Source organism: Benincasa hispida, chromosome 3, assembly GCF_009727055.1.
Source record: "Benincasa hispida cultivar B227 chromosome 3, ASM972705v1, whole genome shotgun sequence".
In the NCBI taxonomy this organism is placed as follows: domain Eukaryota; kingdom Viridiplantae; phylum Streptophyta; class Magnoliopsida; order Cucurbitales; family Cucurbitaceae; genus Benincasa; species Benincasa hispida.
The window spans coordinates 69,397,602-69,423,469 of NC_052351.1; the positions used below are offsets into that span (position 1 = coordinate 69,397,602).

The 25,868-nt window shown below is 36.7% G+C and overlaps 1 protein-coding gene across 4 annotated transcripts in view; it reads left to right on the plus strand.

Annotated features, from left to right (window-relative positions):
- Window positions 1-2,205: 2,205 nt before the first annotated feature.
- Window positions 2,206-25,868, plus strand: part of LOC120073843 (ultraviolet-B receptor UVR8) — a 54,239-nt gene continuing 30,576 nt past the window's right edge. Inside the window, exons 1-5 of one of the 4 annotated variants that reach the window (XM_039026726.1) lie at window positions 2,206-2,223; window positions 2,482-2,705; window positions 6,935-7,121; window positions 8,682-8,828; window positions 20,607-20,688. In XM_039026726.1, coding sequence (XP_038882654.1) covers window positions 2,633-2,705; window positions 6,935-7,121; window positions 8,682-8,828; window positions 20,607-20,688 — 489 coding nt within the window. In that variant the 5' untranslated portion in view covers window positions 2,206-2,223; window positions 2,482-2,632. The other 3 variants (XM_039026724.1, XM_039026725.1, XM_039026723.1) reach the window with 3 other exon arrangements.

Consider the following 25,868-nt stretch of genomic DNA (forward strand, 5'->3'; position numbering starts at 1 on the left):
CGTTTATTGTTACATTTACCTTTTGTTAGGGTCAAGTAGTGACGATAACAGTAAAATATGACAAATTCATGATTCTATTCAAATACGATCAAAAGCATCCAATTATATTTATGATTTAGTCCTATTACAATTACACTAATTTTTATCATGGATTGATGAACGTGACATTGCACAAAAAAAGTTTATTTTAAATCTATCACCGAGAAAATTTTTCATACTACCTCTTTCCTTATTTGTCACAATAATAAGGGGGTGTTTGGCTCACCAACATGAGTTGAGTTGGTATAATATACCAACTCATTGTTTGACCCACCAACTTTAAATGTTGGTGGAGTCTAGTTGGTATATTTTACCAACTCACCCCAACTCTCACTTCTTCCCATGTTTTCAATGGCTATACCCATCAACCATTGTCACACTCCGAAAACTAACTCTGGGCTTCGATAACCACCTTCGATGACTCCAACGACCAACTTCGGGCTTCAACAACTACCTCCGATGACAATTCCAACGATGAAATTCGGACTCCAACAATCACCTTAAATGACAGCTCCAACGATCCACTCTGAGCTCCGACAATCTTCGTGTGGCTAACTCCGACAACTAATTTTGGTCTCCGAAAATCACCTTTAGTGACCCAACTCTAACGATCACCTTCACGCTACCAACTCCACAACCAATTGGCTCCGACAACAAACTTTGACTACAAACTCCGATGAAAATCACCTTCAATGATCACTTTGAGCGAGCAACTCTGACGACCAACTTGGGCTTTGACAACCACCTTCAACGACAAAACTTCGACAACCAACAAATACCACCTTCATGCGACTAACTTCGGGCTCTGACAGTCGCCTCTGACTACAATCTCCAGCGAAAAATCATCTTCGATGATCAACTTTGACGATCACTTTCACCCGACCAACTTTGGGATTCGAAAACCACCCCGGATGACAAACTTTGACAATCAACTCCAATATACCTTCATGCAAACCGACTTTAGCTTGACAACTACCTTCACTACAGACTCCAGCAAAAATCATCTTCGATAATCAACTTTGACAACCACTTTCGACTACTATAAGATTGACGACTATTAAAGTATGTTGTAGAGTTGTTGATTATATAAAAAAAATATTATTTTATCTACATTAAGTGCAATATTTATACGTAAAAATTTGTAAAAACATATTTTTATTTAATTGAATTTACATATCAAATGAGTGTTAAGAATATTTAGATGAAAAGTATATAACATATAACAAAAAAAATCTTAAAATGATTTTTTTTTGTGGAACATTTTATAGCAACAATTAGTGAAAAATAGAGATTTGTTCTTTGATGATCTTCCAAATTTAGAGGAAATTAAAGTGAAATTGTTGAAGAAATGTGATGATATTCTATTGGCTGATGGAGGAAATTTAGTTAAAAAAATTCATGACATAGTAAAAATATAGAGCAACAATAGGAAGAAGAAGAAAAAGAAAAAGATGATAATGAATTTCATGGAGAAAAAATAGTTAGAATCAAAAGTTTTGATTTCGCTTTAGTTTATCATTTTATTTAAACATATTTATACAAGAAATGTAATAGGTTAATTGTTGTTCATTGCTAGAAAAAGAAAAGAAAAAAGAAAAAAAAGATAAAAAGAAAAAAATTTAAAAATTAAAAAAAATTGCAATCAATATTTTATTCAAATAAAGATGAATATAATTATTGAATAAAAAAATTTCAAAACAAAAATAGTCATTATCAAAGCATATTATTAAATAAAAAAGTTTAAAAAAACTATATCAGATACCCACATATATGAACTCTGCACCCCAAACACTTACCTATGAACTGGAACCAAATAACTCTATACCTCAAATAGAGACATATGAACTCCAGACATCTTATCTCAACTTTGTATTCCAAGCTGTCCCTAATATTTTAGAATTATATAAGATGTATAAAATAAATAAATAATAAATTAACAAATCCTTTAATACCAGTTTGACTTGACGTGAGGAAGTGGTACTCTGCTAGTGCTAATTTTTTTTGGGTTTCGAACCGAAGTCTGACAATAAAGGAGAAACGAAGGTTCTGGTTGTGTATTAAGAAGAAAGAGATGAAAAGTAAGAATTTGTCGGAAATGACGAAATTCATAGAGTGGGAAATGAGAGTGAAACGAAAGAAACCACAGCTCCGACCCCACTGCATTCAATATCAATTTTCTTCATGGTAGGTAGCCCAATGCCCATATGCTCTTGTCTCGTCTCTTTTCCCTCTTTTCCCACCTCATTTCTTTCAATTATTTCTCAATCTCTGCCACTGCGAATGTGAGGTACAGTTTAAATGTTCCTCAGTAGCCAGTGGGTGGTTGTAGGTTTGCTTCACCTCCCCCTTCAATTTATCTCCCCTGTCTCCATCACTATAAATACTTTTTCCCCCTTCTTTTGGATTTATTTGCTTCTTTTTCTGCGAATTTCTTGATTTTAGGGACAAATTCGTGATGGGGTTCTCACTGTTTATCCAAAAGTAATTTACCCTTTTGCTCTTTCCCCACTTTTTCTTTCATGCCCCAACGATTCTGGGATCTTCTTTACTAGATTTTGATTCTGGGTATTGAGACAATATCACTGAGGTTCTGATGGAAGCGACTTCTCCAGTTCGTCGTGTGCTTTTCATCTCCGGGGGTGCTAGTCATTCGGTTGCTCTTCTTTGTAAGCTACTTTCATTTCTCGGCTTCATCTTTTTGTCTTGTTGTCTGGTAGATCAATGTTCTATCGTGCTGATAAACAAGACTTCGATGAATTTATCCATTGGGTTTCGATTAAAAGAATCTTTAAGTAGTGGGTGTTAGTTGACTTAGAACAGTGAGTTGCCATTTTATGACAAGGGTTGGATCTTTTGCTCTGCTGGCTTTTCTCGATTTCGTGGGTCTGTTGTCAGGTTCAATGCCTTATTTTGGGGGTTGATCTCTAAACGATTCTTATAATTATTTTTTATTAGGTTGATTATTTTGGACTGGACACACACTTCGAGCCCTTCTTGTATATTTAATTAATCCTGACTTTGTTTTGGCACCTTTTGTTGGGTTGTCTTTTTGTGCCTGCTTTTCTTTTATTTTTTTTTTCCCTCAATGACAGCTCGGTTTGCTGTAAGAAAAAGTGACAAGGAAGCACAATAGAATTTTGAAACTTATGCAGTGTGTTGCTATGTCCCCAATATATAAAAAAAAGACAAAATGTATTGTCATTAAAGCTCAGATCTCTTTCTGATTATTGCTTATGAACAACTTTGATCAATTATGAGGTCCTACTCTTGAAGTATATGACTATTTAAGTCAACAAACATTTTCTTAATTATTTCAATAAATTTCTAGAATGACCCAATGGTGCTGTCCCTCTTATCTCTCCATCTCTCTGTCTAACTTTTCTCTCTTGCCCCGAATATCTGATCCTTTAATCATGTTCGATACTGTTTGTCCTTTCCATTTGCAAACATGGTACGTTCGTGATATGCCAGCCAATGGGAGAGCTTATGGTAAACTCTTGGCTATTAGGGCACACCTTGTTCTACCTCTCTTTCTCTCTCTCATTTATTTTATTAAATACCCAAGCTTTCATTGAGAAAGAAAAAAAAAAAAGAAAAAGAAAAAGAAACAATATGAGGGCATACAAAAAAGAAAGCCCAGAATAAGCGGAGGCCACCTAAAAGACAAGCCTCCAATCAAGCAAGATAAAATTAAGCGAACAATTATACAAAAAAGGCTTCCTAGTTGAAGCCCACAAAGAAACATGGAACCTAGTGAGAGACCAATCAAAAGGATTAAGTTCATTCTCTTTAAAGATTGTACTATTCCTCTCACTCCATAGCCCCCATGAAATAGCACACCTTCTCCCCAAAGGGAAGATGAAGAAGGAATTCCTTCATCATCTCTCTTACCATAAAAGCTACGTTCTCTCCTTTACCATCTGTTTCTTTTTGGAAATTGATCTAATGGCTCATATTGGAATTTAGATGGAGAAGGAACCTATGGCCTACAAAATTGAAGTTTAAAATCATGAAATCTACCACCCATTTGTTTTCAAAGTAGTGGCATGCTTGAAATGGAGTGTAGGATCAAGTTGGGATTACCTATCATATGAGCAGTAGCACCAGAGTCTATGACCAATTGTGTAGAGGATGAAAGAAGACAATGACTTATGTTACCTGAATTAGCAATGGTTGTAATAGGGGCATGCGCAAATGATGAAGAAGATGCTTTCAATGATATCTGGTATTGTTGAGATTTAGCAAACTCAGTGATAGAATGAACAATGGGCCTTTTAGACATACCATGGATGAATTGAGACTGTAATTGAACCACAGTAGACATCACATGGTCTTGTTCAACCATTTATGAATAACAAATGTAGAGTTGCAAAATTTAATCCGAACCCACGAAATCAGACCCAATAGACTTCATAACTTCTGAAAAAATCTGTTGAAAAGCTGAACTAAACAAGGTTTCCAATAAAAATTTGGTTCTTTTCCAAACCGACGTCTATCACCAGCTGAATATGACCAAAGCAACAACACAAATAGGTCAAGAGTAGCAGATGACGGAAAAAACTAAAAGTCGGAGAAGATTTTAGCCACGCATGCACTCTCACGTGCCAGTGCGTGGGACTGACAGTAGAGGACTACGACGGTGCGTGAAGCTCACTCATTCATCAGATGAACGTCGGACCACCACGGTTTTGTAGATCGGCGGTTGGGCTTCCCTTTGGAATGAGTGGTGTCAAAAAATAACGTAAAACTAACCAAACTTGCAATGGCGGTGGATGGTGATCACACTGCAGATGCCATATGGCGGTGACAAGCAGAAGTGTAAACCCAAACACTTCCCAGAACCCTAAACACAAATAGGTTCTACACTCTCAAACCCTAAGGTCTGCTAAACCCTATTGGCTAGAGCTTTGATACCATGTTATTGTGATATCAAAATATTGAAGAATCTCATTCATTCTATACATTAGAGTTTAATATACACGAAAGCCATAGACTATAGTGAAAAGACAATATAGGACAAGAAATTAATAAGCTCCTTTATTTACATATATACTCTAACAATCCAAACACTTGACTTCTCCTTTGGATAGATTGACTTCTAAAGCATTATGGAAGTCAAAGAGCCTAAGACGTGTCAGCATCCCTGTTTGGATTATGATTTTTGGGTCTTTGAATTGCTCTTTATTCAACGAAAGCCTCCTTCTCATAGCTTGTCTCCATCTATTTGTCCTCTTTGTATGGCTGAAAGTGAAGATTTGCAGCACCTTTTTTTTTGGTTGCTGTTATGTTCAACTATGCTGGTGGCGTTTGCTCTCTTTGTTCAATATCAGTTGGGTATTTGGTGAGGATTTTGAATTAAATGCGGTTAAGATTTTGGTTGGTTCAGCCTTGAAGCCTTGTCCTTAGTGGATTTGGTCTAATGCTGTTAAAGTTTATGCTTGCTGAAATTTGGTTCGAAAGGAATCAAAGGGTTTTTTTCATGATAAATCCATTGCTTGGATAGATCGCTTTGATGCTGCTCGGATTAATGCTTCATCCTAGTGCACTCTCTCTATATCTTTTGCTGAATTTTTCATTCAAGATCTATGCTTAAATTGGAGTGCCATTATTTTTCCAGCTTGATGCTTATTTTGTGTTTGTATTTGCTCTTTGTTGAATTCCTTTTCTTTGGATTTATTCTGGTTTCTTCAGTTTTGATATTGTATTTGGTACTTTATTTGGTATCTTGTATTTTGAGCATTGGTCTCTTTTCACCTCTTCAATGAAAAGAGTAGTTTCCGTTTAAAAAGAAGAAGAAGAAGAAGAAAGAAAAGTTTGGTCCTTTTTGTGGTTCCTCTTCTAGAAAAGCATAAAGACTCACGACAAGGTCTGAAAGAAGAAATCCCACATCTACCTCCCACAAGCTGCCTGAGGAAGGACGAACCATTAATTTTGGCCGTTCTCTAGCTACAGATTGCTAGAACAGATTGTTCAATCTTTTTGGATTGACTGTTTACATGAAATGGTTAAGGTTGTGCATGAGAGATTTTGTGATGGTGGTGGTTAAAAGGCAAAGCCATTTGGAAAAAATGCGACTACAGCCACCCTTTGAAATATATGGATGTAAAGGAATTATAGAATATCCAAAGAGACTTGAAAAACTTCTCTTCGGGTTGCTCCTACTCTACTCTTTTTGGACTAAACTTCCCCAATAATTATTTGTTGTTTCCTATAAGTGTTATTAATATGGATTGGAGTCCGTTTATGGATTACTCATTTTGATATTTCAGGAGGACGTGCGTTCTCTCCTTGGCCTTTTGTGTATCCTATTTTTTGGTGTGAAATGTTGTATCCTATATATAAAAAAAAGAGGTAATTTGGTTAAGGGTAATTATCTCACAGGTAGATAAGAACTTTTGATATGGGAGTTTGTATCCTTGAATTTTCTGAGGTCCTGTACTCTTTCATTTTATTCTCAATAAGAGGTATTCCTTATAAAAAATACATGAAAGATACAGGCTTTCTGTTCCAACTGTAGACTCCAAAGGAAAAAAAAAAAAATGGAAGCAAGAACATGACAAAGCTCTAGGATCTTTTTGTCTCTTTTAAAGGGAGAAGTGAAATAAGAGATAGGATATCACCTGGTTTTGGGAATTCCCCCCAAAGGAGCATTGTAAACAATTCCAGCACTTTGTAGCAAATGCACAGCTGGTAAAAATATGAATTTGTGTTTCTGCGCTGGAGAAGTGAATTTGTTAACTAACCAACTGTTTTTAAAGTATAATTGGCACCTCTCTACATGTTTCAGTTCTTTTTCTTGATTTCTTTCCTTCGTACACATTGATTCTACATGTCACAATTTTACCATTCGACATGGCTGTCAGCCTCATTTAACCATATTTTGGATGTTGTGCAGCTGGAAATGTTGTTTGTTCTTGGGGACGTGGAGAAGATGGTCAATTAGGTCATGGAGATGCTGAAGATCGACTTTCACCAACACAATTGAGTGCATTGAATGGCCATGAAATAGTATCTGTTACTTGTGGAGCGGATCATACAACAGCTTATTCTGAAGCACGTACAGAAGTTTATAGTTGGGGATGGTAAGTGATTACGTTTTGACAATCACTTTTAAAGCATTCGGTTTACTTATTAGCATATTTATGATAGATGATCTCTGCAGAAGGTCAATGCCTCCATGGTGTTATCTAGTTACTTAGAATTGATATTGCAAAAGAACTTCTCTCTCTCTCCTTTATATATGTGTGTGTGTGTGTATATATCAAACAGAGAAATTTTGTTAAAAAGGACTCGACAAAAACAGCCTGAAGGCTATGAGGATAAGACATCCCTAGACAGAAGGGGAAGGGTTGAACAAAAGGCCTCCAATCTTGGTTGGTAGTGAAACCAATCTTCTGGCAGGTGATTAGTCATCAAAGCGCTCACGCATATATATATGTATATATTATAGAAAATGAGGTTGCTGAATGCAAAAGTTCCATCTCATAGAAGTAGTTAGGCCTTATGTTCACTAGTAATGTTCTGAATTTTTCAGTTGCAATTTTTACTGCCACCTACTTAGTTGTAGGATGCCTTCCTGGGTTCTTACCTTTAAGACCTCTCTTCACTGCCCAACGTGTCAAACGAGTGTACTGTGTTTGGCCTCTCGGTTTGTTTCCTTGTAAAATAGGAGAATCGGAAATGGAATGTTTAGTCTTTGAAGAAAAGCCAAAGTTTTGTGGAATTATGCTGCTAGAGCCTTATTTGTGGCTCACTTCAAAGAGAAGGCTGTGAATGAGTATTTTCTTTTTGTTTAATGTACAGTATAAATCTTCTAGTGGTGCTCCAAAAACAAGAATGTCTTTTGTAACTAGTCTGTCTCGCGATTTTATTTTACAGGAAGGTTCTTTTGTAGGTTTTGGGCTGGGGATATCTCTTCCTCTGGTCCTTGGGCTGTTTTTTTGTGTTTAATACAAGCTCCTGTCTCATATCAAAAAAAAAAAAAAAAAAAAAAAAAAAAAACCCATAAAGAATCACGTTGACTGGATTTTCATAAACATTTTAACTAGATTAAAATCCTTACTTTAAACTCATCCTCACCTGTTTTGAATTTGGTTTTTGGGGGACACCTTGAGTTGGGTTCTTATTTAAAGTTGGTGAAGTTGCAATATTTTAATAATATCAGGGACCTCTGCGAGGTTTGGTCCTGTCTCATATAAAAAAAAAAAAAAAAGAAAGAAACCCTAAAGAATCACTTTGACTGGATCTTCATAAACATTTAACTAGATTAAAATCCTTACTTTAAACTCATCCTCACCTGTTTTGAATTTGGTTTTTTGGGGGACACCTTGAGTTAGGTTCTTACTTAAAGTTGGTGGTGAAGTTGCAAAATTTTAATAATATTAGGGACCCATGCGAGGTTTGGTCCTTAGTAAGATTTCATATGTCGCTTTGGGCTTTGGAATCGAAGGTCTTTTGTAATTATTCTTTTGGAAACATCTTACCTAGTTGGAATCCCTTCCATTAGAAGGGGTGTTTTAGTGGGCTTTCCCCCCTCCTCTCCCTCTATATTCTTTCATTTTTCTTCAATGAAAGTTGTTGATTTCATAAAAAAAGGGATGTATTTTATTCTTATTGACTATGTTCTTGAACTTGATTTTCAGGGGTGACTTTGGAAGGTTAGGTCATGGTAATTCTAGTGATTTGTTCACACCGAAGCCAATTAAAGCATTGCATGGTCTTAGGATAAGGCAAATTGCTTGTGGAGATAGCCATTGCTTGGCGGTAACTATGGAAGGCGAGGTGCAGAGGTTGGTAGATTTCTCAATTCTTACAAACGTTATTTTATCTGTTGCTTTACTAGAGAAGAAACTTTCTATTGTTCTTATGAAGTTCTGGATGTTACAACCCTAGATTTAAAGGGAAGAATTTTGTACAAATAAGGAAAGACAAGTAACGTAAAAATTCCTTACGGGAAAAATAACCATATAAGGAAAGAAAGAAAAATGGGACAGATTGAAAGTGGGATAATTTTAGAATATTTCCATAATAATCAAACTCCCCCCAAGCTGGATTGTATGTTTTAATACTATTCAACTCGACTCTTATTTATTCAAATGAGTTCCTGAATAGGGGCATTTGTGAGGATATAAAAAATTTGCATCTTGGTTGACATGTAATTAAAGGTAATGCTTTTGTTTTCGAATCTCTCTTTGATGTAGTGACGATCAATTTTCACGTGCTTAAAATGAGCATATTTGAATGAGGTCTTTGGGAATACTTAATTGTGGCTTGGTTATCACAGTAGACCTCTATTAGTGCCTCCAATGTTATATATAATTTAGATACGATTTTTCTGATCCATATTCCTTCACAATTCTCTTGTGTAAGGGCTTTTAATTTAGCTTCAACACCGTTTCTTAACTGTTAGAGTGTTGATATAACATTAAATTTTGCCTTCATCCATGAGCAAGCTTTTGGGTCAATCGGTGATTTAACATGGTACCAAAGTAGGAGGCTTAAGAAGGTCATGTGTTCAAACCCCTACAATGTTATTTCCTCCTAGTTAATATTGATTTCCATTTGTTGGGTCTTCTTGTATTTCAAGTCCACGAGTAAGAGAGAGTGTTAATGTGTTGATATAATATTAAATTTACCTTATCCATCAGCTTAAACTTTTGTGTCAATTGGTGATTTAACATACAATTGTGTGTTTTTTACTTTGCCACGTTACCAGGTTGCAATAGTTGCTAGTTGTTGATCTTTGATCTATTATTGAACTTGTGCAATCTACATTAGTGATGACTTTATTTGACAATTTTTTTGAAATACAATCCTTCTCCAAGTGTTCCCTTTAGGTATCTTATGATTTTATGGCCTGCCTGCAGTCGAATTGGCTTACATAACTAACTTCAAAACAAATATCAAGTCTAGTATGAGTGAGATATATAAGTTTTCTAACTAGTCTTTGATACTATTCTTTGTTAGTTAGAGCATTTTCTTTGCCAATGTTTTAGTGAGGATCAATAGGAGTACAGTACATAGGTTTACACCCAAGCATTCTTGTTTTCTTTAGAAGGTCAAGAATATATATTTTTTGGGAGATCCACAAACCTTTCTTGAGCGAGCCACTTCCATGCCTAGGAAGTATTTTAGTGGTCCTAGATCTATTACTTTAAACTCTTTTGCCAAGAGTGATTTTATGTTAGTTATTTCTTCCTCAGGGTCAACTATACGAATAATAAGCATCCACATAGACAATAATCATTAGTATTTTACCTTTTTCTTTTAGGAATTTTCCTAAGGAACTATTAAAGTAGTCTTTGAGACGAAGTGTTCGAAAGTCTTTCAGAAGATGCTCTCCCTTCCTCTATGTTTTCAGCTTTCATTCGTGTTCCTTTGCTAGTTTCTCTAGCCTCAACCTTTCAATTTGTAGCTGATTTCACCTGGTTCTGTCATAAAGACTTGGATGAATTCTTTGCTAACTCTGAAGTTAGCAGACAATGTTCTTCAAAGGGAGACATGCTAGAGCATGTGATGCCTATAGGTATTGTGGTCAAAGATGTAGAGACCTCTAGATGTCCCTTTACTTTACCATTGACTCTTCGTCGTAAGATCTTGAAATATGCAATAACCAAAGAAGTGGACACAACATTGAAAATCACGAGCAAGAAATTGATCAAATTAAAGGAGAATTGTGGTGAATATAATATCGAGTATAAAGAGATAGTATGAAGAGACCTCTAGTACGAGTGAGACTGGCTGTGCCTGATCCTAATATAGGAGTGGTGGTTCCATCCACTATAGCGACCTTTGGTGAAGAAGTAGATGGAAAAAGGTGAGAGAATAAATTGGGATTACCGTCATATGATTTATAGTGCTAGAGTCAATGACTCATCTTGAAGTGGAGGAAATAATATATTTAGATGTGTTACTTGCCTTTGCAATGGCCATAATGGGAGTAGAAGATCATGTTGTCAACAATTCTTGATACTGTCAAAATTTAGGTAACTTCTCTGCAAAAATTGTGATAGATTTTTTAGTATTATTAGGAGTAGATGCAACATGTGTAGATGAAACCCTCTGACCCTTATTCTGCTATTTTCTACTGTCACGTTTCGTATGACTTGACTTATGATATAGTAGACATCTCTTGAATTTGATCGTTGAGTATTGGGATAACCTTTTGAGCTATTTAATCCAACCTCCCTATTACCTTGATAGTCATTTGTGTGCCCAACCACTAGGAAGCACAGGCACATGTCCGATACCGACACGTGCTTGACATGTGTTAGACACACAATTTTGCTTTATTTATTTTATTATTTTTTTTAAAATAATAAATAATTTGACACGCCAAGACATGCTCGGACACGTTTTATTTTTTATTTTTATTTTTTTTACTTGGTTGAAGTAAGCCCAAGTCCACTTTTGTGCTATCGGATGTTGGAGAGCTCCAGCTGGCTTCAGTGATTATCAGGATGGTGATGGCTTGCGATGGCAGATCAGTGGTGAAGGGAGGGAGGCTGAACGAAATTGGGGAGGAGAGTAGAATAGGGGGATAGAGGGGAGAACAAATCGGGGGAGGGGAAGATAACAACAGCGGCTGAATGGAGAATGAGATGTTAGGGTTTTTTTTTTTTTTTTTTTTTTTGGTTTTAATGTGACTACACAAGGGAGAATAAAATATTAGGGTTTTTTTTTTTTTTTTGTTTTAGTGTTTGTTTGACTTTTAATGCGGGTTTTTATGGGTTATTGGTCTTTTGTCTTATTTAGTTTTAGTGGGCAATAATTTATTGGTTTCATGCACCATTAACATTTTAAACTAAATTAAACTTTTTTTAAGCAACTTAATAAACGACATATTTGAAGTTACTTTTCATTCACAACTTTTTATAATTATGTATAATATTTTGTAAAAAATAAAGTATTTTGGGTTTTATCTTTTAATATTATTTGAAAAAAATAAAAAATATGACGTGTCCCCCACATGTCGTGTTCTACATTTTTAGAAATTGGTGCATCGTCGTGTCGTATTGTGTTGCGTGTCCCGTGTCCGTGTCCATGCCCGTGCTTCTTAGCCCAATCAAAGCACTGCAAGACTCAAAGGACATAATTGCTTGTGGCTTCTTTGTACAAATTATTCTTTGTAGGTGGCTGCGACAATGCTTCAGCCTCATGTGATGGTCAAATGAGCACCAAATTCTAGAGTTCTGTAAATTGGCGTCTAGGCTTCCTTGGGGTATGAATGGTGTTAAACAATGACGATGCAAGCTGACCAAACTCGCCGTGTGTTCTGGTAATGACGGTGGAAATAAGTATGGACAAAAACACTTCACAAAACCCTATGAAATGCAAATGGGTCCTAAACTTCAAACCTAAAGGTTCACCAAACCCTAATTAACCTAGGGTTCTGATACTTTGTAAACGCTAAGGTTTAAGAGAATCGTAATTATCTACTTCATTCACTAAAAAGGTATATATACAAAAGTATATCAGAGTAACCTAAGTAAGAGAAGGTAAAATGACAGTAAATGAGAATATGACACAAAATTTACAATAATATACTAAAACAAATATTAGATAGTCGTATATGCCTGTGATCACCTACCATTGCCACCTTTGGCCATTGATCCTCGTGGTCGACTTCTTTTCTTCCTTCTTCCAAGTTGTCAATTTCCTTTTTTCTTCCTTCTTTCGGCCGTCGTTCCTCTTTGTCACTCTCCACCATAGCCTCCACTGATGGCTGCAGATATCTTCGAACACTTACCCTTGACGCCTTGCTCGTTGATCTTCGCTGTGGTTCGTTATGATGGAAATCCAGAGTTGCATTCAAAATTCTTATTTTCGCCTTTGGAATGAGGAGAATGGGTTTTTTTTTGTGTGGAAGATATGAGATACAAACATAGGATAATCCTTTCTCTCTCCCTTTTACGTTGGTTTGAAGCTGATTGGTTGAGCTTTTGCATCTCCCAGAATAGTCATAGATTGTGGAGCTTCAGGAGTCATTTGATTATCTAAGTTTAGATCCTCCTATGGAAGGTGGTTTGAGTGGGCTGTTTGGCCTAGCACCGGGGAAGAATGAATATTCATGTCCTAGCTAGCTTTAACAAGAAAGGATGGTTAGTATTTTGGGAAATGGTTAGAAACTTTTTCTCTGAGCTTGTCAAGTTGAGAAACTTGAACTTTAATTTTGTTTGTTTTCATGAAAATGATCAGCCTCATGAGGAATTGCAGATCAGTAAGTCAAATTTGGGAAGTTTTGTGGAAGTGAATTGCCAAACTTCCAAGTCGAGGCAGTCTATTGGTTCAGTTGAATCAAATTCTAGCTCTCCATGTTTTCAAGAGTCCTTTTAGGTTCGAAGAGAGTGAGGTTTTGGATTTGAAGTTTGACTTTGTTATTGTAGTTACTCGACTGCTCGCACATTATCCCTAGAAGAAAATTCAGTATGCTTTGGAAGATTATTTCTAGTCCAAAATTTCCATTAATACCTTTATGGATGACAAGGCTTTGATCAAGATTGATGAAGATTTTGCGAACTTCAATTTTAATGGTAAATGATAGCTTTATGGGGACTTGCATCTAAAATTGGAGCACTGGTCCAATAACTCTCATTGTCATCCAGAATTTATCAAGAGTTATGGAGGATTGATTGGGATTAAGAATTTACCTTTGATTTATTGAAAGAAATTAGTCTTTGAAGCTATTGGGCAACATTTTGGTGGTTTGGTGGGCAGCTCTTTATAAACTATTAATTGTTTAAATTGTTCCAATACAATGATAGAGGTGCAAAACAACGGAGAAAAAAGAACGAATGGATCTTGTAGGATTCCCGAGAAATTCTTCGATTTCTTCCGGAAGCGGATGATTATTCCCCTGCTCAAACAAAAAAGCCTTTGGAATTGAAAATGCCTTTCGGATTTGTGCCAGAAATTCCCCGAATTGGTTTGCCATTTCCATAAAGGATATAATTGACAACTCTAAGCTCCAGATTATCGTCCACGGAGGGTGAGTCAGGGCCTAAGATCAGGCCGAAAGGCGTAGTCGATGGACAACAAGTGAATATTCCTGTACTACCCCTTGTTGGTCTCGAGGGACGGAGGATTGCAAATTTTGATTTGAGTAATTACATTATGAATTTATAAATATAAATGAAATTCATCAATACATTAATTTGTGGTTTTATTCCTATAGAGATTGTTATTAAGGATCCAAATAAGAGATTTCTCTTTTTTGTTTGGTGATATTGTTCCTTTGGAAGCTCCAAGTTTGAAGTCTTTTAAGTCTGTATGGGCTGGCAATTGATCTTCCAGCCCATACAGAAGGCCAATCGTCAAGTTCGGCCTTTCCCTTTCACACCTACGAATCATTGAAAAAAGATTCATTAGGTGGCCTTTCCTCTCCCTCTACCTTACCTGGAATTAATCCAAAAAATACAAGCAAGGCTTCCATCTTAAAACCTTTTCGAAAACACTTCATGAGAAAGAAAACTTCCTTCCAAAACGGTTGGACTTCCCTGCTGAATGCAGACATTTTAGAAAGCTGTTGCATCAAGGTTCAATTACCTTCCGACTCCTCTTCCAGGTCAGTATCTCATCCCTCCCATCTCCGCTCCTTCTCCTTCCAAGATTTCAAAGTCCTAGACTCACAAGTAGCCTTTATAAGAGGCTTATTCGACCCCCCAACGGAATTTTCCAAAGGTTATGACTCAGATGAAAACTCCCTACTCAGCATTAGCAGTGAGGAGAATGGCAGCCTAGCCTATGACTTCCTCCAAGAAGAAGAATACCTTGATTATGAGCAGCAACAAGACTTGCACTATTTGTTCCAACCTGAAGAAAATTTCAACACAGTTAGTTTCATCAATTCTTGCATCAATCCCATCGAAAAAGAAGATATTCCAAGCAACCTGATTACATTGGTAGAGGATAGTGGATTGATTTTGGGTTAATTACAAGAACTCAATATGAAAATCATTTCATGGAATACTAGAGGTTTGAATGATGCTTCCAAAAGATTGGCAGTAAGAAGAAATATCAGAAAAGTCAATCCGGACTTGGTCATGATCCAAGGAACCAAGAAAAAGTCTTTTGACACCAGATTCATAAAAGAAATTTGGAGTTCCAAAGATATAGGGTGGGAGTATGTGGAAGCACAAGGTCATTCAGGAGGCTTGTTAACCATGTGGGATGAAAGTAAGATCACTGTGACAGAGGTTCTTAAGGGAGGCTACTCTTTATCAGTTAAATGCATTTCATTATGCAAGAAGACAGCTTAGGTCATAAATGTTTATGGCCCTACGGATTACAAAGAAAGAAAGCACATTTGGCCGGAATTATATTCACTTTCAGGGTATTGTTGTGAGTCTTGGTGCATTGGAGGAGATTTCAACATCACTAGAAGGATTCAAGAAAGAAATCCAACAAAGAGATTAACAAAAGGGATGAAGAAGTTTAATAAATTTATTGATTCAACAAAATTATTGGAAATCCCCCTTGGAAATGGCCAATTTACTTGGTCAAGAGATGGTCCTCCAGCTTCTTCTTCACTTCTTGATAGATTTTTGGTATCAAATACTTGAGATGATATCTTTGCAAATATTAGAGTGGTTAGAATGGCAAGAACATGTTCAGACCATTTTCCAATCCTTCTTGAAACTGGTTCTTTTGAATGGGGGCCATCTCCCTTCAGATTTTGTAACAGCTGGTTATCCATAGTAGAAAGCTGTAAAATTCTTAAAGTCACGTTGACAGTGGATGTTCAGCAAGGTTGGGCTGGATTTGTTATCTCTATGAAGTTAAGAAAAGTTAAAACAGCCCTTAAAGCTTGGCATGTAGAGTTTGAGAAAGCAAGAAAATCAAATGAGGAAGTGCTATTAAGAAAATTAGAGGAAATTGATCAACAAGTAGAAGCTTATGACTTAATAGATTCAAACAGAAGTTTGAGAAATGTGTTGATGGCTGAACTTTTTTCCCATTATAGAACAGATGAAAGAAATCTAAGACAAAAAAGCAAGCTGAATTGACTAAGTTTAGGGGATGAAAATACAAAATTCTTTCATAGATTTCTGGATGCAAAAAAAAAGAGGAATCTGATTTCTGAGCTCATAAATGATCAAGGAGTAGCAACCAATTCTTTCAAAGAGAATGAAGACCTCATCTTAGATTTCTACTCCACTTTATATTCCAAATTTTCAGGTCAAAGAACAGTGCCTCTCAACCTGAAATGGTCTAAAGTTTCCACGGCCGATAATACAAAGTTGACAGCAAGGTTCTCTTTAGTAGAGATCAAATCTGCCCTAAATCTGTTAGGTAAAAACAAGGCCCCTGGGCCGGATGGTTTTACAGTTGAATTCCTTCTCAAATTTTGGGATTTCTTCAAGGATAAATATCTAGAACTTTTTGAAGACTTCTACAATAATGGAAAGCTAAATTCATGCATAAAAGAAAACTTCATCAGCCTTATTCAGAAGAAAAAGGATGCTACTCGGGTATGTGATTTCAGGCCAATAAGCCTAACAACTTTGTCTTACAAATTAGTAGCTAAAGTGTTAGCGAAAAGACTGAAAAAAGTAATGCCAAGTATAATAGAGGCTTCTCAAAGTGCTTTTATCGAAGGAAGACAAATTTTAGATCCCATTCTTATTGCAAATGAAGTGGTTGAAGACTACCGTTCCAAGGGAAAAAAGGGTGGATTCTAAAACTTGATTTAGAAAAGGCCTTCGACAGGGTGGATTGGGAGTTTCTTGAAAAAATTCTGGTTGAGAAGAACTTTGACTCAAGATGGATTATGTGGATGATGGGCTGTATTAACACAAAATTCTCAATCTTCATAAATGGAAGACCTCGTGGCAGAATTTAAGCTTCAAGAGGAATAAGGCAAGGTGACCCTCTTTCTCCTTTCGTATTTCTACTAGTCAGTGAAGTCCTGGATGCATTACTTTCCCAGTTTCGAGAAAAAGGCAAGTTTGAAGGTTTTATTGTTGGCAAAGACAGAATTCATGTTCCTATCTTACAATTTGCGGATGATACTCTAATTTTCTGCCAAGATGACAAAGAAAAACTCAGCAACCTAAAGAAAATACTTGAATTATTTGAGTGGTGTTCGATGCTGAAGGTTAATTGGAAAAAATCAGCTTTATGTGGCATCAATATAGACCATTTCAAGTTACAATCAGAAGCAACCCTCTTAAATTGCAAGGCTGTCCACCTCCCATTTATGTACCTTGGCCTTCCTCTAGGGGGATATCCTAAGCAACTAGCTTTTTGGCAACCAGTGATCGACAAAGTCTAAAGCAAACTGGACAAACGGAAGAGAAACAACCTCTCAAGAGGGGGTCGTGCCACCCTATGTAAGTCAGTTCTTTCTCATATACCAACTTACTATATGTCACTTTTTCAGATGCCAGAAAAGGTGATTCAATCTCTAGAAAGAACATTGAGGGATTTTTTTTGGGAAGGGCATTCCGGAAGTAAAATAAACCATCTGGTTAAATGGAGTTTAACTTCACGGTCCCAAGAAGATGGTGGACTCGGCATTGGGTGCTTGAAACTCAGAAATTAGGGCCTTCTAGCAAAATGGGGGTGGAGGTTTTTCTTTGAGGTCAACTCACTTTGGAGAAAAGTTATTATAAGCATTCATGAAAGAAGTAAGTTTGGTTGGCATACCAATGGTAAATTTTCCAGCAGCCTTAGAAGCCCATGAATTAATATTTCAAGATTTTGGTTAAAAGTGGATTCCTTGGCAGCCTTCAAGGTTGGTAATGGTGAAAGAATAAGCTTTTGGAGAGATCCTTGGTTGGATTTGGTTCCTCTAAACATCTCATTCCCTAATCTTTTCTCTATCTCCACCAAACCCGAAGGTTCATTACAAGATTATTGGGATGAGATTTCAACATCTTGGACTTTTCACTTTAGAAGACTGTTAAAGGATGAAGAGGCAGAAAACTTCCCGCTTCTGTCTGGAGAACTCAATCACTGTAAACTTAATTCAATTCCAAATAAAAGGTGGTGGTCTTTAGAACCAAGTGGGGTTTTCTCAGTCAAGTCTCTTGTAAAGCATCTATCTTTCTCCTCTCCAATTGGTCAGACACTAGAATCAACATTATGGAAGTCTAAGAGTCCTAGAAGGGTGAATATTCTGATTTGGGTCATACTGTATGGCTCTCTTAATAGCACAGATATCCCCCAAAGGAAGTTACCTACTCATTATATTTCTCCACAGGTTTGCACTTTTTGTTGGGTAAACTCAGAATCTCTCTTGCATTTGTTTTTCCAGTGTGTTTTTGCAGAATTTTGTTGGACATCCCTCTTCAAATGCTTTAATGTCAGTTGGGTTCTTGATAATGACTTTAAGGCTAATGTGCTTCAACTCTTAATTGGGCCACGTCCGAAGAAGAAGCCAAGACTTCTTTGGACCAACGCAGTTAAAGTTTTATTATCAGAAATTTGGTTTGAAAGAAATCAAAGAGTATTTCAAGATAAAGCTTCTTCTAGTTCAGCTAAGTTCGATGTCGCCCATATCAACGCCTCCTCATGGTGCTCGCTTTCCAAAGCTTTTCAAGACTTCTCTTTACAAGACATCAACCTCAATTGGAAAGCCTTTATTTTCCCACCCTCTTGATTTTGTAACAGCATAGTAGTGGTCATTATTTTCAGTTTAACTTTCAGATAATCATTTGGTTGTAAGCCTTGTCTTTTGCAAGGTCCTCTTCATTTTGTACTTAGCTTTGGATTCTAGTATTTCTTGGAGATGATGAGAATGCTAGGGAGGTGTCAACCTAGTTGAGATGTCTTAGTGCATTTGCTGATCCGTTTTGTGCTTTTTAGCGTACTTGTTTGTATTGCACTTTATGTTTGTTTCCTTCTTGTCACTTGTAACATCTTTCATTATCTTAATGAAGTGGATTGTTTCTTGTTAAAAAAAAAAAAAAAAACTCTATTGATTGGGCAGAATTAGGCAAGTAATGGAAGATGAAGAGTTTAATTTGGATGATGATTCATTCCGGTGCAAGTTACTTTTCATTTTGGTAACAGCGGTTCTTTCTCTCTCCGGTTTGGCGATATAGTTGCTGTGGACATGCCAAGTTCAAGTAATTTACTTCCTGGCAAATTATCATATAATGACTTTTCTACTTCGATTTATTTAAAGAGGATAAAAATGGTAATGGAAGATGAAGTTTATATTTTGTTGAATATGGTGGCTTTGGTCCTAAGGTAGATGCTCCTTTTCTTCCCGTTGATAGTTTTTCTCCTCTGGAAGAGCCTCCAGAAGAAGTTAAAAATTCATCATCTCAACCTACCCTGAGTTCTAACAGGGTGAAGTCAAGACTCATGAAAGCTTTCCCACAGCATTATTCTTGAAAGAAAGAAGTTCAGTGTTCTTGATTGCCAAGAGAGAAATTCTGATGCTTTAGAAGAGTTGTGCACTCATCTTTTGATTTCTTCATCAGTCACTTCAAAAAATCATCAATTTTTTGATCCTAACAAGTTCTTCAAGCAATCTATTATCTCTCTCCCTAGATCAGATGTTTAGTTTATAAAAGAGGTTTCTAACCCCCCCTTCTCCTAAAGAAGTTTTTTCTTCTTTCGACAATGATGGGGAATCATTGATAAGTGTGAGGAGTGAAGAAGTAGAAGTTCTTACGGAAGAATCAGTGCATCAAGAGTTGCTATCAGAGGATATTTTTGCAGAAGTTTATTATCATACTTTTGCAAGTAAAGACATTGATTCACTTTGTTTAGTGTCTTTTTCTGCCGCTTCTCCAATGTTTTCTTCTTTGATCCCTAACTAATTCGCTTCTTTTGTTAAGGTTTGCAGTCTTCAGTTGTGGGCAATTCCTTCTAGTTCTTCGAGAGTTAAAGTTTAATGGTGTTCATCTTGTTTGTTTATATCTCTTTGCACTTCCATGGATTGTTCGAGGAGTTTTTTTTTCCCATTTTTGTTATTAGAGATTTTAAAGTCCAATTGGCCTTGAGATCTTGTTTCCCTCTCATAAGGGCATTTTTCAGAGTTTTTGTTCTTTTGCAATGCAATCTTGTCAGTTTTTTTGGTTTGGCTTGGTTTGTTTTAGTTGGGTTTTGTCTCTTAGTTTCTATTGGGGCTCTCTCAGTAAATCTTTTGCACTTCTTAGTTGATGGTTTTCTTCTTTTTGGCATGTTTTCTTCATCAGTTGTGTTTATCTCCGATATTTGTCTTCTATTTGGAGTTCTTGTATTTTGGAGTAGTACTCTCTTTTCATTATATCAATTAATATTCATTTTCACTTGTTAGGCCTTAAATAAATCCCACAAGTGAGTGGAGTGTTAGAGTGTTGATATAATATTAAATTTGTCATCACCCATTAGCTTAAACTCTTAGGTTGATTGGTGATTTAACACTTCTATTTGACTTCATCAATTTATTTATCATATTCTGGAGCTTTGCTAAGGTCAAGTTACACTGTGATCTTCATTGGAACTTCTTACAATTTATATGAATGACTTGGGTAGTTATCTGTTTTCCTAAATTTACTTCTGTATATGTATTATTTTATTTTAGTACTTTAAATTGTGCCTTACTTTGTGTTTATTATTGTATATGGTTGAAGTTGGGGAAGGAATCAAAATGGTCAACTTGGTCTTGGTACCACTGAAGACTCACTTGTGCCGCAGAAAATCCAAGCATTCGAGGTAGATTGTTTTTTGCTATTTCAAATGGATACTCCTGTGATGCGACTTGTGCATATAAATTTTCTGCTCTATGATCCAAGGCCTCTCGAGTAGATAAACTTTGATCATTCTCTTCTGTGGCCTGATTTTGAACTAACCTACTGGCACATTTACATTTAAGAAGCACAGAATATATCAATTGATAATGAGAAAAGAAAAATAGTATTTGGACTAAAATTTTAATATGATATCCTTCATTGGAAATAAATCACATACAGTTTTATTCATATATATATTTTTTGCAGGATTAAGTTTTTGCAAATTCTTTAAAGGGGATGTGACTTTTTTAAGGAAACAAACCTTTTTTGAAATAATGAGATGAGACTAATGCTTAAAGTACAATATCTAGAAACTAAGAGCAACAAGAACTAGAACAAGGGATCAGCAGGTGCACCCAGGCATCTCAACTAGGTTGACCTCCCCATAGCCCCCTCATCATATCCATACAATCTATCCAAGTGGACAAGAAATTGGAACAAACACTCAAGACCAATACACAAAAGCCAAGAGCACCATTCATCGAAGCTACAGGGGAACTAAGCAAAAACAAAACAAAACAAACTAAAGCAAGAAGGATCACTAGAAGAATTAGGACTAGTAAGCTGGTAATATAAATGCCCTCCAATTTAAACTTATGTCTTGAACCGTGAAGTCCGCAAAGATCTTGGACAAGTTTCCCTAAGATGAAGCTTTAAGACTTGCTATCACATACCGGTCCAGCCATGGAGTTTTCAGCTAACAAAACTTTGACTTTGATACTTCACAATATTTTAGGGCCAGTTTTCAGCAAAGGATCAACCAAAACTACAAAAATTATCATGAAAGGTGAAAGGGGACAAGTTGAGGGAGACATTCATGGAGAAAGCTTTCGATGCACTAAAGTCTATGCCAAACAATTATAGATTCCATGACTCATTAACCAATCCATGATAATAACTCATCATGGACTCTTGGATTTCCAAAATGCTTTCTCCAACTCCTTTTCAAGAAACAATTTTCATTTCTGAATTATAGGCAGAAAAGTTCAAACAAATTCTGATAAGGAGAGGAGGATCAACCAAAGACTAAACCACATTCTTCGACAATGGACTTCAAATGTGATGGGATTTTTGAAGGATGTAGTGGAGAGAAACAAGCAAACCCATTATATTATCTTTCAAATCACCTTCATTTTGAAACAAAGCATTGAGATCCATCCCAAAATTATCTTCTTACACTGGTTCATCATGATCAACTCCATTCTCATAGTCATCTCAACCTTCGTTGCTAACACTGATAGGAAATTCATCATCTGATTCAAATTTCCTTTTTCGAGAAGAATCCAAAGGAAGACATGGTGTACCTCTCAAAAATTGAACCTTTAGATTAGGAAAGGAGAAAACAGTGTGTTTAAACTGTTGGGTTGGTGAGGAAAGAGTAACTGACCTCTTGGATAGTGTAGGGACTTGAGCTCGGGCACAACACACTTCTAACAAATTTGAATTGCTATCTGAAACACTTGACTTGAGGATGGGTCTTTTCTTTTTGCTAGCAATGGGCCGAATCTGTGCTCTAACACAACAATTCTTTAACAACAATTCTTTAACAATACTGAATCACTGCACTTGCCTTAAAGATGGATCTCTTCTTCCTCTTAGAAGGAGGATAGGCTTAAACTTGAGAACACTAAACTTCCAACTTATCAGGATTGTTTTCTGTTGCCCTTGGCATGAATAAGAATCTCTTCTGCCTTGAGAAGTGCTTAGGGAATGGCTTCAGAAGTGTCGAAAATTTTTGTGAAACCGACGGAAGCTTTGGGGCAATGTCTAAAGAAATAGACGTTGAAGATATATGGTTAAGCGTGCGGCCGTTCATGTTAATATTTTTGCCTATTGGTTAAGTTTTCCTTAGAAGATAATATCAACGGTTCCTTGTTAGTCGTGGAATTTGAGACATCCAAAGTAAGTGCAGGGGACCGTTGGATTAATTCCATTGGAATATCAATGGCCTTAGATTGAGAAGCTTTCAAAATTCCATCGCAAGGGGGATTATTACAAGGCTCATCGTTGGACCTAATACAAAAATCGCCAACTAAATTCTTTCTCCTCATTAAACCCGACTCTTCCAATTCCATTGTTGTGTTCACACCTTTTTGATTGATCTTCATCTTCAATTTTGAATTTTGATGGTTGGCTGACGAAGGATTGTTGCTATTCTTTGGCGAAGAAGACTTAATCTCCAGTTGGATATTTGATTTCTGTAAAACATCTTGGGTGCTGCGAAGGGGTTCCTTGAAAGCTCTGGCTTGGACTGTGATGATGTAAAGAACGACCATTCCGGTTTTAATACGTAGACATCAAAGCCTTCATCTTGTAAAACTTGATTCAAACGGACTAGATCGATTGGATTTGTAAAATCTTTAATAAATAAATTACCATGACTTATGTTTGGAGCTTCAACTGATTCTATGTCCCCATAATTTAAAAAAATATTGTCATGCTTTTCATCCTTGATTTTTACGGTCGCAGAATGAATCCACATAAGTTTTTTCTCACTTGAATTTTGGCTTTTGAACACTATAAAAGATTCAACGCCTCGATTGCAATACTTTCAAGACCTCCAAAATGAGCTCCAGTTGCTTCAAATGTGCTCTGAGACCAATAATCTAGTGGAAGATTTTTAATTGAAAGCTAGCCTCTATATCCTTTCACAAAAGAAGGTATGCTATGACTGAATTTATTTCATTTTTAAAAATTCAAGTGAAATGGACCAAATGCCTGCCATTTTCCTGGGACCTCAATATGATGTAGTAGGATTAGGATAAGTTAGGGTATTATGGTCAAATCTTTAATTGATTAGGATTGTGATTAGTTTCTGTCAAAAATAAAAGAGTAGGGAAGAGAATAACAACACAGTTACATGGAAATCCTAGTACAAGGAGAAAAACCACGATAGACACTAATTTTTATTATTAATTATGATACACAAAGTACAAGAGAATAGGCCAAATAAATAGACTAGTGGGAAGCCCTAGGGTACACATAATTACTAAAATGCCCCTAGGGTTACAAGCTGCTTTTTCAATACCCCCCAAGTTGGGGCGTAAATATCAATAAGACCCAACTTGCTGACACAATAATCAAAGTTTTGTCTCAGTAATCCTTTTGTGAGCACGTTTGCAATTTGCTGATTTGAGGGAACATAAGGAATGCATATACTTCCGTTGTCAAGTCTTTCCTTGATGAAGTGCCAGTTGATCTCAACGTGTTTTGTTCTGTCATGCTGAATAGGATTATTTGCAATACTTATTGCTGCCTTATTGTCACAAAACAGTTTCATTGGGAGCTCATTGTCTTGATGAAGATCTGACAACACTTTTATCAACCAGATCTCTTCACATATCCCTAAACTCATGGCCCGATACTCAGCTTCTGCACTACTCTTGGCCACAACTCCCTGTTTCTTGCTCTTCCAGGTCACAAGATTACCCCAAACAAATGTGCAATACCCTGATGTTGATTTTCTATCAACAATAGATCCTGTCCAATCAGAATCAATGTAGGCTTCAATGCAGCGTTTATCAGACTTCTTGAACATTAACCCCTTACCTGGTGTACCTTTTAGATATCAAAGGATGCGTTCAACTGCTATCATGTGTTCTTCACAAGGAGCCTGCATAAACTGACTGACGACACTCACTGCATATGAAATATCAGGTCTCGTATGAGATAAGTATATCAATTTCCCAACTAACCGCTGATATCTTTTTTTATTGACCGGAACACTGTTATTAGTATTGCTGACCTTTGAATTATATTTAACTGGGGTGTCAGCAGGTTTGCACCCAGTCATTCCCGTTTCTGTTAGAAGATCAATCGTGTATTTCCGTTTGGACACTGAGATTCCTTCCCTAGATCGGGCTACTTCCATTTCGAGAAAGTATCTTAACTTCCCAAGGTCTTTAATTTCAAACTCTGTGGCCATCTTTGCTTTGAGTTTCACAATTTCAACATCATCATCACCGGAGAGCACAATATCGTCAACGTACACAATGAGAACTGCTATCTTCCCTGAAGTTGACTTCTTTGTAAAAAGTATATGATCTGAATGCCCTTGGGTATACCTTTGTCCTTTGACAAATGTGGCAAATCTATCAAACCAGGCTCTTGGAGACTGTTTCAACCCATATAGCGACTTTCTCAACCGGCAGACTCGCTGTTTGAACTGATCTTCAAATCCGGGAGGAGGATTCATGTAGACTTCCTCCTCAAGTTCTCCATTGAGAAAGACATTCTTTATATCTAGTTGATGCAAGGGCCAATCTTTGTTAACTGCAACTGATAGCAATACTCGGATAGTATTGAGTTTAGCTACGGGAGAAAATGTCTCGGAGTAATCTACCCCAAAGGTTTGAGTAAACCCTTTGGCAACTAACCTGGCTTTGTACCGATCAACAGTCCCATCTGACTTGTACTTTATAGTGAAAACCCATTTGGAGTCTGCCCCTATTCCGAACATGTTGGTCCTATCCTTCCTACCAATCAAGTCCATGGATAACATACTATAGGAAAAATCTCAGAAAGAAAAGAGTGTCACCTGTTGCATCTCCGGCTTTGGTCCATGAGTCAAACCCGACATCAGGTACATGTATTCCTGAAATTAATGAGATTGATACTTGTACTAACGAGTGCAGAGAGGAAAATGAGGGAAAGGTGCTGATAGCACCATTATAGCAGATGGGAAGACGACAGTGAATGACGATTCAGACACAGCTCTAGAAAATGTGAGCGATACTAAAGATAATGGTGAAAAAGGTGTGATTTCTGAAGATGAGAAACAGGAAGAGACTAGTAATCACAATGGAAATTCTTGAACAGTTTGAAGGAATATGATGCTTCTCTTGATCTTCCAATAGCCCTGAGGAAAGGTATTCAGTCATGTACAAGGTACCCCATGCGTAGTTACATGACATATAGTAACCTGTCATAAGAATTTAGGGCCTTTACCACTAGTTTAGATCAGGGGTGATACGAGTAACATACAGGAAGCAATGGGAACTGAAGTTTGGAAAGCTGTTGTTATATGAGGAGATGAGAGCTCTGAAGAAAAATGGAACGTGGGACCAGGTGATCCTATCTAAAGGGCACAAGATGGTTGGGGTG